Source organism: Leptonychotes weddellii, chromosome X (genome assembly GCF_054177405.1).
Source record: "Leptonychotes weddellii isolate Sample4059 chromosome X, ASM5417740v2, whole genome shotgun sequence".
NCBI lineage: Eukaryota > Metazoa > Chordata > Mammalia > Carnivora > Phocidae > Leptonychotes > Leptonychotes weddellii.
The window spans coordinates 100834303-100847949 of NC_138385.1; the positions used below are offsets into that span (position 1 = coordinate 100834303).

The 13647-nt window shown below is 52.3% G+C and overlaps 1 protein-coding gene across 1 annotated transcript in view; it reads right to left on the reverse strand.

Annotated features, from left to right (window-relative positions):
* WWC3 (WWC family member 3) overlaps window positions 1-9685 on the reverse strand; it is a 113660-nt gene extending 103975 nt beyond the window's left edge. The window contains exon 1 of the mRNA XM_081809196.1: window positions 9381-9685. Within this exon, the coding sequence (XP_081665322.1) occupies window positions 9381-9670 (290 nt within the window). The 5' untranslated portion in view covers window positions 9671-9685. The remainder of the gene's footprint in view (window positions 1-9380) is intronic.
* Between the last annotated feature and the right edge of the window lie 3962 nt (window positions 9686-13647).

The window sequence follows — 13647 nt, forward strand, 5'->3', positions numbered from 1 at the left end:
TTTTTTTTTTTAAAGATTTTATTTATTTATTTGACAGAGAGAGACACAGCGAGAGAGGGAACGCAAGCAGGAGGAGTGGGAGAGGGAGAAGCAGGCTTTCCGCTGAGCGGAGAGCCCGATGCGGGGCTCGATCCCAGGACTCCGGGATCATGACCTGAGCCGAAGGCAGACGCTTAACGACTGAGCCACCCAGGCGCCCCTTAAATGTGTATTTTTAATGAAAATCTTTTTTCTTTTTTTTTCCATAAGGAAAGAGAAACAGAGAGAGAGCACTGGGGGTGGGGGCAGAGGGAGAGGGAGAGAGAATCTTAAGCAGGCTCCCCAACACGGGGCTCAATCTCACGGCCCCGAGATCATGACCTGAGCCGAAACGAAGAGTCGGATGCTTAGCTGACTGAGCCACCCAGGTGCCCCTAATGAAAATCTTTCTAAATGTGGTTATTTTCCTGCCTCCTTAGTCTTAATTTACATATTATTTAAATGATCTAATCTAACTATCCCTGGTTGTCTTACAACAGATACAACATCCTTTTTGAAGACGTTTCTATGGAGGGGTTCCTTGACTAAAACGTCCCCACTGGCTTTAATGATCCCGAGCCCCTTTCCTCTCGGTGGTTAGACTTCCCACTGGGGTCTTCGGGTCTTACCCTGTGCCCCACCCCCTGCACGCCCACTGACCAACGGTTACCTTAATGAATCCTGTATTCTAAGATCTGGGGTCAGCAAACATTTTCTGTAAAGAGCCAGACGGTAATATTTTCAGCTTGGTGGGCCACACAGTCTCTGTCCAGCAACTTAAGTCTGTCCTTGTAGTCAGTTATAGCTCGAAAGCAGCCACAGCATGTGGACCTAAGCTCCAATAAAACTTTACTCATGGACACTGAAATGTGAATTTCACAAAACACTACTCTTCTTTTTATTCTTCTTCAGCCACTTAAAAATGGAAAGCCCATTCTTCTCCTGCAGGCTGGATAAAAACAGGCGGTGGGCTGGGTTCGGCCTATGGGCTACTGATGGCCAACCCTGTCCTAGGATCTCTCAGGGCCAGCCATGATGCTCGGGAAACAATTTACACAGAAACATTGGTTCATCGACTAACAAGTATGTCATCCTCCTTATCTGTGTGAGAAAATCTAGGCACAGGGACATTCAGGGCCTTGCACGGCTGCGTGGCGCGGGGAGGGGGGGGCAGGAGCTTGGCTGGGGCGTCGGTCTCTGGCCTGAGGGCTGCCCCGCCGCGCCGCCCCCTCCCCCCCACGGGCAGCACACTGGTAACCACTGGGACACTAGCTTCTTACTCCGCAGACGCTCCCTCTGCTTCCCCGGCGGCGTTTGCAGCTCCTTAAGGAAAAGGGCTGGGTGATGTTCGTTTTTGTTATTCTCCATGGCACTCGGCACAGGCGTAGCATCTAGATATTATTAAAAAGTCTTACTACATGTTAGTTTTTTGGCTCCCCATCCCTAATGATAAAAAGAAATGTGGAAGATTTTATACTTCTCTCTTTCTCAAAGGAACGAATCAAAGGCTAAGTTAAGGAACAAACGAAAAGCTGAACTCTCTTTTTCTGGATGGTCAATTGATTTTTCTTAGAGTGTGCTGGCTGCTCCCATGGGCACAGTTCACACAGCTGCCCTCGGTTAGGATCACGTGAGGGAATGTCCCTGTATTAAACCAAAAGCAGAAGCATAAAACCAGACCCCTACAATGGGGATGAACCTCGAAAACATTAGGCTAGACGAAAGAAGCCCCACACAAAAGGCCACATATCCCACGATTCCATTTAGATGGAGCGCCCAGAATTGGCAAAGCCAGAGAGAGCGAAAGCGGCCTGGGGGGGTGGGGGGGGGGGCCCGGGGCTGTGGGGAGGGGGAAACGGGGAGTGGCTGCTTCATGGGGATGGGGTTTCCTTCGGGGGTGAAGGAAATGTTCTGGGACTGGGCAGAGGGGACGGGTGCACAACACTGTGACCACTAAACGCCACGGAGTCGCTCACTTTTTTTTTTATTAAAGATTTTATTTATTTATTTGACAGAGATACACAGTGAGAGAGGAAACACAAGCAGGGGGAGTGGGAGAGGGAGAAGCAGGCTCCCCGCAGAGCAGGGAGCCCGATGTGGGGCTCAATCCCAGGATCCCGGGACCCTGGGACCATGACCTGAGCCGAAGGCAGACGCTTAACCACTGAGCCACCCAGGCGCCCCACGGAGTCGCTCACTTTAAAATGAGTAATTCTGTTATGTGAAATTGACCTCAGTAAAAAAAAATTTTCAAGAATGGTGGTAGATCTGTATATTCCAATAGTAGAAAGAGCAGCCAGACATATTAAATGAAAGTGTCAAGTCACGGGGGAAAACAAGTTGACAGTATGATCCCACTTATGTAAAATCCCAAGACAGAGGTCCAGCTTTATGCACATGTATCTAGGTAGAGTGTAGAGAAGGGACGAGAAGGACACAAAGCAAGCTGTTATGGGAGGTTCCCTCTGGGAAGGGGCAGATGGGGATTTCCATGTGTTCTGCATATTCATGCACTGTTTCCTTCTCATGTGGCAAGAATGCTTCAGTGGGCTCCCCGTGTCATAGGAAAAACACCCCAGGTCCCTGTGGACCTGCACATTTCAAAGGGCAGCTGTGCACGGGAGCCCAGCGCCAAGCGAGCACTGAGAGTTGCCATGATGCCAAACCATGAACTTGCACGGAGTTTCCCGCTGCTTCGGCTGCGTCCGTCAGTTGACTGATCAGTCATATGAAGTGCATTACTTCACAAACAAGTCCCACAGGCTTCGGAAGGATGGCATCCCCCCGTCCTTAAAAACGTCCATTTTCTCTGAGAAGCGGGCCAGTGTGCGTGAGGGGCATTTCTGGACGAGAGAGACTGGAGGTGGGGCGCAAACGTGTGCAGCGGCAGCCAGGCCACCCCCGCACTGGTCTCGGGGGGCCAGGCCCCCGCACGGCCCGTCGGGCCACAAAGCCCCGAGCTCCCCCATTCCAAGCCCTCACGGGCTGCGCCTAAGCTCGCCCGTGCGTCCCAGGCTAACGGACACTGCCCTGCATGAACGGACACCTGGGGAGAAAGGGCAAGGAAACACGCTCCCTGGAGCCGGGAGAAGCAGTTCCCAGGCAGTCCGCAACCGAGAGCTCTCTGGTACAAGTCTGCAGTGCCGAGCACAGCGGCAGAACCGCAAACGTCCACCTCAGATCAACATCGGAACCCCGTACTGAGTCGCGACACCTTCTTTAGAAAGCGCAATCTACTCGAGGCTCGTGCTAGGGAACACAATCTGAAGCCTGAAACGCGGGGCTCCCCTGGGCACCACGTGCAGAGGGCCCTGGGACTCTGGGGGACCCCTGGCGCCCGGGAGAGGCCGGCTCTAGCTATCGGGGAGCCAGAACAAGCAGCAAGCGAATGAGAACAGACAACAGCTGATCCGAGCCGCCCAAGAGCTCGTGTCGCTCACGGACCACACGAGGCCGTGTTTACATTCTGTCACTGTAAACACGGGAACGGTCATGTTTCTGGGAGGAGAACAGCTGGAGTGGACACAGTGCAATTCAAGCCACGCCTGCTTCCTCTACTCCGCACGGAACACCTGGACGAGGGGGGCACTTCGGGGCGGCTTCCAAACCGTGCCCTAGCCACACAGCGGAGCGGCACTTGGCAATGAAAAGGCACGAAGCACTGATCTACACTGCGACGCGGATGGACCGCGAAGAGATCACGCTGAGCAAAATAAGCCGCTAAGACACAGGGGGCCACGGAGTGTATGATGCCACTTAGATGAAATGTCTAGAACAGGCAACTCTACAGAGAAAGCACACGAGCAGTTGCCAGGGGCTGAGGGGGGGTGGGGAGTGACTGCTAATGGCTCTAGGGTTTCTTTCTGGGGTGACGGGAAAGTTCTGGAATTAGACAGTGGTGATGGTGGCACAAGCCTGTGAATATACTAATAACCACGACATTGTGCACTTTAAAATGGTACATTTCATGCTATGGAAATCTTCTCTCAATTTTTTTTTAAGTGAGGATAATTTTCAGGGCGAATCCAGTTGATCCATACACTCAGAGGCCTCCCCCACGGTGGAGACGGCCGCCTTCCCGTGGAACAGGGCTCCTAGCGGCAGAAAGAGCTCATCCGGCCCGGTGGCTCTCTGGTGTCCTGACGGAGCTCCACACGGCCTGCAGAGGCCGGACTCACCTTGCAGGGCTCTGTGTCCCAGTGGCGCCGAGGCTCATACATCACAGCCGCTCAGAAGCTCTCCAGCCTGGCGCGATGGCCGGCCCACCCACCCAAGTGCAGGGCTTGCTGTCTGGGGGCTGCCCTAACCTGCTCCCTTTCTCCTTCCCTCTCGTTTCCTTAGCCCCTTGAGCTTTAAAGAAATAAAAAAGAGGACCCGCCATTTAGAAGACACTGGACATTCCACAGCTGCACAAGCACCCTTTGAAGATGCCCTCACCACGGCGAGGTGTGAAAGCCCCATGGGGCAGGGACTTGTCTGCTGGTGCTCACCGCTGGAGCCGAACCCTGGAGGAGCACCTGGGACGGAGAGGCTGTGCAACAGTTGTGGAAAGAATGAATGAATGAATGAATGAACGAACAAATACACAGAGGCAGGATACTTAAAAGTGGGTGGGGTTTGGGCAGCTGAGTGGCATACCAGAAGGAGTACCGGGTCCCAGCCAGAAGACGCCGCTCCAGTCCCTGTCCTTCCAACTGCCAGCAGGACGTCCCCATAGCTGTGGCCTGCACTGCGAAATGAGGAGCTTGCACAAGACAGTCCAAGCACTTCCAATTCCCAAGCTGAGGGTTCCAAGCTCTGCGTGGTCTTGCCCAAGTCTCACCTCCCTCACACAAAGATGCTGGCTCAGTGAAACTGACCTCAGTGATTCCGAACAGCCCTCGGGCACTTCCTGCCTCCAGCACTTTCTTCACATTCCTCCTTCTTCTCCCCAGCTCCCAGAAAGCCCAGGAGAAACCCTCAACGGAGGAAATCAATGGAAGACACCCCCCACCCCGACTCAAATGAGCCCTCCCTCCTTTTCTCAGAAGCCATCACCACCTCGTGACCACTGTCTTCATTTTGGATGTCTGTCTCCCAACTCCCAGAAAACCTGGGTCTCCATCCGCCTTCCCAGAACACAGGAGGCCAACAATCTCTGTAAATATTTCTTCATTTTACTGGATTTAAATGGGAATTACTGAATTCAGGAGAATTTAACTGTGCTTTAATCCATCAGAGTAATTTTACTGAATGTATTGGAAAGGCAACCAACATTACCAAAGGACCTAGGCTAGAAGAAGCTCACCAGGCTCTCCAGGTGGCTTTTAACATTTAATGCCCGACCCGCGGGTTCCTGAAGCAGAACCTACCAGAGAAGGTGGAACACATTATTTCCACTTCCAAAATCAGAGTGAAAAGGGAGGAAAGGAAACAGAGATTTCTAAACATCCGGGATCTATTTTCAGAAATGACTTTTCCATTCACTTTTCTTAAAAAAAAAAAAAAAAGATACTAGGCCAAGAATAGACCAAGAAATGATTGTTTATCATCTAAATGGACAAAGATTCTTCCAGGAGCCCACCCCTTATGGCCTTAAAAGCAAGACACTCCCCCATGTTCATACAAACAGTACCAATAATCTTTAAAATATGAAAAATGGAGAAATCATTGTCTGTTTATCAGAAAGTTTGTATAATCCAGAAATAGAGTCTGTGGAGTAAATATTGTAAACCTCCTATTAATTAATACTAAATAAAGGTCGCAAGAAGGTGGCAATGATGTCATCCGGCTCTGTTATATGGGGCTCCGGCCTGGCAAATTCCCAAACCATGGATTGTTTTCTCCATAAAACAACAGCCTGTTCAAAGGAATGTTAATATACCACAGAATTTCTCCAATTGGAGGTCAAATCCCATCTCGAGAACAAATGGGTCCCTAAAAGTTTATGTCATGATATAATCTGGGCCGTCCACCATCATCAGGATTATTTATATTCTGCTTTGATCTCAAATGTGATATGGTCCACCATCCTTAAGCTGCTCGAGGTTGGCATTCCAGTATTGTAATCTCAACTGAGCTCCAAGAAGCAGAACATGAAGTTTCAATCACTCAGTCCATCTACAGGGTAACATCAACACAATCGCACAAGAAGCACACATATACACAACTGTCAAAGGCACTAAATTCTTCCAAAGGAGGTAAATATGTTCTTCCCATGTTTTCTGCCTAAATAGCAAATATCTTTGTATAGAGTGGTCATTGAACTCCGAATTAATATACGTAGAATACATACATGTAACTAATGGAAACCACACAAGACTCACCCAAAGAAACTACCAGCCATAGAAACAATCAACTTTATATTTTTTTAACAAGGTCTTTGGGTACGATTCGCAGGAAACTATGAAAATTATACAGACAGTACTGATCTGCAGAGATAGTGAATTGAAGCCTAAGGCGGGTTCAAAATCAAACCAAAAAAACTTTGTTTTGAAAATACTGAGATTTTTTTATACATCTGTAGCCACATCTGTAAAGATTATTTCCTTAGGCTTGCAACCTTTTGGCTGTGACCTGAGAAAGAAATTACAACTCCAGTAATTCACCAACACACCCTGAGCTGCCAATATCAAATGTTGTTAAACACAACATTGAATGGAATCACTATAAAACTCTATAAGAGGGGCACCTGGGTGGCTCAGTCGTTAAGCGTCTGCCTTTGGCTCAGGTCATGATCTCAGGATCCTGGGATCAAGCCCCGCATCAGGCTCTCTGCTCTGCAGGAGGCCTGCTTCTCCCTCTCCCACTCCCCCTGCTTGTGTTCCCTCTCTCCGTCAAATAAATAAATAAAATCTTTAAAAATAAATAAATAAATAAAACTCCATAAGAGATTATTTACAACCCTTGGCCCTCAGTTACTTTGCTTACAGGAGCATACCTTACGCTATTATAGCTTTTACTAAATTGTATATGAAATAATGGTTTAAGTCAGCAACAATTTTCGCCTCACCTACTACATTCATTTAGTCCTTCCTAATTTCATTTTCTTTACAAACCTATTTATTTATTTATTTATTTGCCACTCTCCTATCAGTTCTCTGGAAGCTGGAGAAAGTCCCTGAACACCGTCTTCCAGTTGTGTGAATTAAACACAACTCCAAAAGGGTTTTAACTGTCAGATGCACATGGAGAAAATGTGCTCCGACAAACAGTTTTTTCCATATAATAAAAATCAGTTACAACTTTAAAGGATAATCAGTCACCCACAAAAATCGGCAAGGTTCTGTTTTGAAAGAGGAAGAAGAATGGCTATTACACCATTCGCCATTTACACCCTTCTGTAGACTCCACTTAAATGTTTGTGGCTTGCTGAGCATTCCATACATATTTCGGGCAAGGTATTATGGGAGCTGAAGTACAAGCTGTCCCCTACTGAATTTTCACTCACTATAAAAACAATGTCCCATAAAAGTATACACATGTTTTTACTTTATAAAAAATGTAAAATATGTGCTTTTGTTCACTCTATCAACACTTTAACATTAGACACGGGACTTTCAAAAAATCCCTAACGCAAGTGATGTCTGAAAAGGGTAAAAATGTCATTCAGTAACACAAACGGATTTCTGGAAAAAAGAACATAGGAAACGTGTATGAAACACACAGAAAGGAAGATTCTACAAGCTGACTCCTGTGGGGTCTGCTCACCTATGTCCTGGGTCATACCATTAAAATGGAAAGTTGCACATTTATATTTTTCATCTTGAATCCCCACTGCAATGTAACCACAACTGTTTTATATTACTCTCATAAAATGAGCCTTAGCCTTTTCTAAGCCAAACAGGATTTTTAATTGGTTCATTTTCCAGTTGTTTGGGTTTTTAACAGACATACAGCATAAAAGGGCGCTCCGTTCCAAGCAGTTCTACCAATTCCAGAACCATCCAAGGCTTGATCAAACAGCTGTGGCTCTAGCCTTTGGTTAAAATTATTATATGATCTCACCTGATTTTCAAAATAACTAAGCATCTTTTTAACCCATAAAACTGCTAGGATTTATCTAAGTTTCTGGGTCCAGAAGTTAGCTGTGTTCAGGGAGAATGTCAGGGAAACACAATCATTTTGCTTTGTTTTGTTTTTCCCTATCTGAACCCAGAGAGATCCTTCAAACAATAATCCAACAGCTTCCCTCCTCCAAAGTTTATTTTCAAACGCCAGGGCCATGCAGCGCCGCCTTTCCTGTGCAGGTAAGGAGGAGGCAGGAGCAATGTCATCACACTGAGCCTTTTCAAGTCTTAAAATCACCAGGAAGCCTGCAGCATTTCCTTTCTGGAACCCAGGCCCAGCGCAGGGATAAGTTGCTCCCGACAGGACAAGATATCAGGTAACCACTAGAAACACTTGGTTTCAACAGAATTCCCAATTACACACACACACACACACACACACACACACACACACACACACACACGCATCTCTCCAAAAAAGCAGAACCACTGAAACCAGCCATCACACAGAAAGTTAAGGAAAAGCATCATTACACGAACTTAATTAAATACAATCTGGTAGTGCTAGAAGATTCCATTTTTTACTCCATGGGATATAGTCACATGAATAATAAGACAACTTAGCGCCCTATTCACATCTTGCACAAAAAGGAAACCTGAAATTCAACTCTTGTTTTTCGTTTACTCTAAAAGCATATGGGTCTAATCATATTCCATTCTGGCTGCAGTACACTAGGCTATTTCAATCAGAACTTTAACTCAGTTTTTAAAAGGCGCTAAAGAGCAACCATCATAGTCTGGGAGCAGGCTCTCCCAACTCCAAAAGAACTGGAAATCCCTGCAGTGGCCCATCTGGCACCAGTCTTTGGATGGAAACTAGGCTGAGCCCGCCAGACAAGGAACCCACACCACGAAGCTGGAGCGCACGTTTACGCTCCAAGATGACAGCTCATCTGGCCACCGCGGGGCCCGGGGCGGTGGGCCGCTGAGGCCCGGGAGGGATGGGCGAGGCCGCGGCGGAAAAAGGAAAAGAGGGCCATCCGTCAGCCCTGGGAGAGGAAATTCCAGGCGCCCAGCTTCCAGGCGCCGGTCAGCGGGTGACGTGAGGGAACCAAGTCACTGTGTCGGCCCCGCAGCGGGGGCCGGGAGGCGGCCGGGGCTCCGCACTCCGGGGGCTCGAGGCCGGAGAGGGGGCGCTCGATCCTCGTCCAAGGCCCCAGGGTAGGGGCGTGGGGCGCCCGGATCGTGGCCGGGGCCCCGAAGACACGCGATCTTCGCCCAGACCCGGAGGCCTCCCGGCGTCCTCGATCCCCTCCCAGAGCCCAAGGGATGGAGCGCCCGGATCCCGGCCCCGGTCCGCGCCCCCGCCCTTACCGGTCGCGGGGGTCGATCCACGACGTCTGGCGCGTGTTGTGGTCGATGTAGAAGACGCGGCCGTCGTAGTCGCGCGCCTCCTCCCAGCCGGCGGGCAGCGGCAGTTCGGCGCTCTCCCGGGCCCGCGGCGGCGGCGGCGGCGCGGAGGGCGCGGGGGGCGCGGGGGCCGCGGCAGGGGGCGCGGGCGGCGGCGGCTCGCGAGGGGGCTGCGCGGGCGGCGGCGGCTCCCGCGGGTCCTCCCGCGGCTCGCCCCGCCGCCGCCGCCGCCGGCCGCCGCTCAGCCACGGCATGACCGCACGGGCCCCGCCGCCGCCGCCCGGCCGCCCCGCGCGCGCCGCCTCCTCCGCCAGCACTAAGGCCCGGCGTCCGGGGCGCGGGGGCGGCCGCGGGGAGCCGCCCGCCGCGCCCGGTGCATCCTCCGCCCGGCGCCCGTGCACCGGCGCCCGCCCGCCGCCCGCCCGGCCCTGCGCGTCGTCGCCCGCACTGCCCGCTCGCCCGCCCGGGTCGCTCGGATCGCCGCCACGCGTGGAGTCACAGCCCCGGAGCCGCCACCGCCGCCGCCACTGCTGCCGGCGGCCCCTCGAGTCCCGCGGCGCGCCCGGCCATCTTCGTTCCTCCGCGCGGCCCGGCCGGGAGGGGCGGGGCGCGCGCAGGCCCCGCCCCTCCCGCTGCTCCGCCCCCTCCGCTCGGTCCCCCTCGGCTACACCGGCCGCCTAGCTGCTAGTCCTGCAGTCTCCCTCCGCTGCTCCGCCTCCAAGCTCCCCCGGGGCTCCTCGGCTACCCTCTCCTCTACCCCCGGGGCCCCCACCTCCTCCTGCTGCTGCTCCTCCGGCTCCCCAGCCGGAGGCTCCTTCTCCCCCCAGCCGCTGCTCCTCCTTCTCCTTCCCCTCCCGCGGCGCGCGCTCCTCCCTCTTCCCATTCCACCACCTCCCTCCTCCCGCTTCGCCGGGAAACCGCGCGGGGGCCAGGATGGGCGCCGCCGCGTCCGTCCGCCCCCGGGCCACCGCGGAGAGGAAGGAGGGCCGGGAGGACGGCACCCCACCCGAGCCGCAGGCGCGGCCCGCCTGGGGCTGACTCCTGGGACCCAAACAATTCCCCGGGGGAGAGGGCGGTCACCTCACTTTACCCGCTCCCAGGCCTTGGAGGTCTGGGAGCCTCCCCTCTGCGCACTTGGGGTGAGGGGAACTGTGCCTTGGGTCTCCCGAATACCCAAGGTGGTCCCGCGAAGTGCGGTAAAGCCCGGGAGGGGAGGCCCAGGGAGTTCGGGTAGCTGGAAGAGGTACCGGTGGCCAGTCATCTTGGGTGAAGCTGGGAGGACACACCTGGAAGCGGGGAGCTGGGCAGGTGGCCACTTATGCATCCCTGCCAGGAGAGCCCCAGAAGGGCTGATCCGGAGTCCCCTCTCTGGGCCGGGCCCCCTGACCTGCCTTGAGCTCTTCCACCTTCCAGACTGGAGGATCTGATAGTTTGAGCAGAGACCCAAGTAGGCCCACTGCTGGGCAGGAAGCCAGGTCAATTCCTAAACCTCGAAACCTCGATGGTAATTTATGTTCCACTCGCATCTCAAGCTGGGGAAACTGAAGTCCAGCTTTAGGGTTCTCTCTTGCTCCAAGTGTCCAAGCTACTTAGTACTCCAGTTCCCTGGCCGTGAGACTTAATGCCAGGAAATGCAGGAAAGTATCAGGAAGGTTTTAAAGCACTATTATGGTGATATAAAAATAGCTAGTAAAAAGTCAAACAGTGATCCAAATCTAGATACATAGGAGAAGAGACTAAAGGGAAACCTTTCAGAACGCTCACGGTAGTTTGCATTCCTTCAGTGAGATGGTGTTTTAAAAATTATTTACCCTCCAAATCGTAAAATGGTAATATTACTTTTATAAGGGGGAAATGTTTTTAAAGACCGTGAAGGCATGGAGACTGCTACCTGGGACATACCCGAGGAAGGTCTTTCCTCCCCTCCTCCCAGCACAACACAGAAACTGCCGTGCTCCCCAAGTATCTGCCCCCACCCAAAACTTATATGCCGGAAATTCCACCACTAGGGTCCAACAAAAAAGCAAATGCTTCCTGATCTTGCACATTGCAGGGGATGCCCGAGTGCCAAGTCTCCCTGCTCTGACATCTTCCCTCCTAATTGGCATGAGAGCTGCCGCTGCCCTTTCTCTCCCTTCGCACCCACCCCGCAGTCACTTTGCCACCCAACGTGGCCGGGCTGAAGCTGCGTTCCCGCCCTCCCAGGCATCATGTCCTTTCAGAATTTCACAAATCTGGGTACTGTCACTCAAATCTGCCCTGAATGGGGCTGGGGTGTGTTAGAGTGAAGCCAGGCTCTACAGAGAGAGGAGAACACCCACACATCATGAAAGGCAAGAAGAGAAAGTATCAGGTAAAGAGTAAGGGGGGTGCGGGGCATCCAGTTAGGAGCTGAGAGGCAAGCTAGACTGGCCTTTCCCTGAGGATGGGAGGCCTTGCGTACCGGGTGGGACTGTGCTACACACCCACTGGGTACAAGCCCGGGGCTGGGTGTTGGCATGCTGCAGAGAACAAGAGAGATTCTGTGCACCCCCCCCCCCACGCCACGAGGCACTTACAACTGTGATTTGTCTACAGATGAAGCCCGGGTTTCAACCCCAAACTGAGGAGGCAGGGAGGCCCGTGAGACTCAAAGGAAGATGCCTCAGATGCGGAAACTGAGGCTCAGGTCTTCAGGTTCCCAAGTTCTGAGCCCTGTCCCCTTGGCACGTGGAGGGGTTGGCACCAAATACTTGATTCTCATAGCAGATGCGGCCTCCCACCCAGATCTCCCTGGCTGGGGCACACACCGTTCTTGGAGGCTCACCCTTGGCTGACAGACGTCTGAGAGGTTATGCCCACCCCCCGGGGACTGATTGCGCAGCAGGACAGCCCTGCCTCTTGCCCTTGTGGGACAAACTCCAGGCCACCACACTCCAGAGCTCCCCCTGGGCTGCCGTGGCTTTGCTAGCCATCCCCGCCCTTGCCTGCCTCCCAACCCCTTTCAGTCAGCACACCCCCAATCAGTCACTCGCATGACAACGGTCACCTCAGGCACTGCTTCTAGGGAGCCTGACCTAAGAGAGTCCGCTGTGCTTGCTCTCTTCCAAGCACTTAGCAAAACTATAAGTCATTTGACCATCGTGACAACATCTACGGATATTCCGCATTTCATGGGCACGTTACTAGAGGAGAATTCAGCAAAAGGGGGCACACAGCGTGCCAGTGAAGACAGATGGGAGACCCTCACTGAAAAAGCTTTATCCACGTGCCCACTCCCCGTGGCCCCCGGGCCTCTCTGACTCAGAGAAGTGCAGCAGGCCTATTGCATTTCTCTTCCCCCAAATGAGCTAACTAAAGGAAAAGACCAGAACTTGGGGTGCCCAAGACCTGTTGACAGCACCGTTAGTCCTTTGTGACTTGTAAGGTTTGCCCCAGGCAGCCTCTGGTGGTCCCCGAAGACCTGTGCAGGGAGTTGGGACGGATGAGAAGGCGGGGGTGGAGGAAGGGGGTCCTGACTCCCCAGCACCACCAGGAATTGGGAAGAACGGTACTCGTGTGCTAATTATCAGGGAGAAGAAGGCCCGTCTTTCTTACGGTCAAGCGGGGCTTTCCATGTGGGACTAAAAACAGAGGCACACGCCAGACACTGGAGCGAAAGAAGTCTTTGGTCTGAGCTGAATGCACAATTACGCATTCTTGACTGCCTCTATGTTAAAACCACAGCCTCGCCAACGACGAAAGTACAGACATCGCCGCGACCTATCCTCTCAGCAAGATTTCTGGTGGAAAAACAGCTCAGGAAAAATCCACTTAGACTCTGGGTAATTGAGGTGCAGATGCTTGTTCGCTGCCCCGACCTTCTGGGAATTCCCTTTTATGAAACGGTTAAAATGCACTCAAGTACGGCTTGCGGACGATTTTGCTTAAAATGCTTGTCGAGGAGTAAAACCAGCACGCTCTTTGCACGCCAGACGAGCAAACACAGAGTTTGAAGAGTTTTACTCTTTCAATTAGATTCCGCCTCTGTCCCCACTCCTCTTCCCAAGGATAGTCTTTATTTAAAAAAAAAAACAAGGTACAAAATTGCATCTAGACACATTCGATGCTTGAGAAGCTTCCAGAAAAGGGAGTACCATGAAGGCCACAATCATCGTGTCTAAAATGAGAGAAATAAATACTGCCAAAGGAGTCTTGCTTACTTGTACAAACAATCAAGTGTTCTAGGAAATGACACATTGGCTAATTCTGC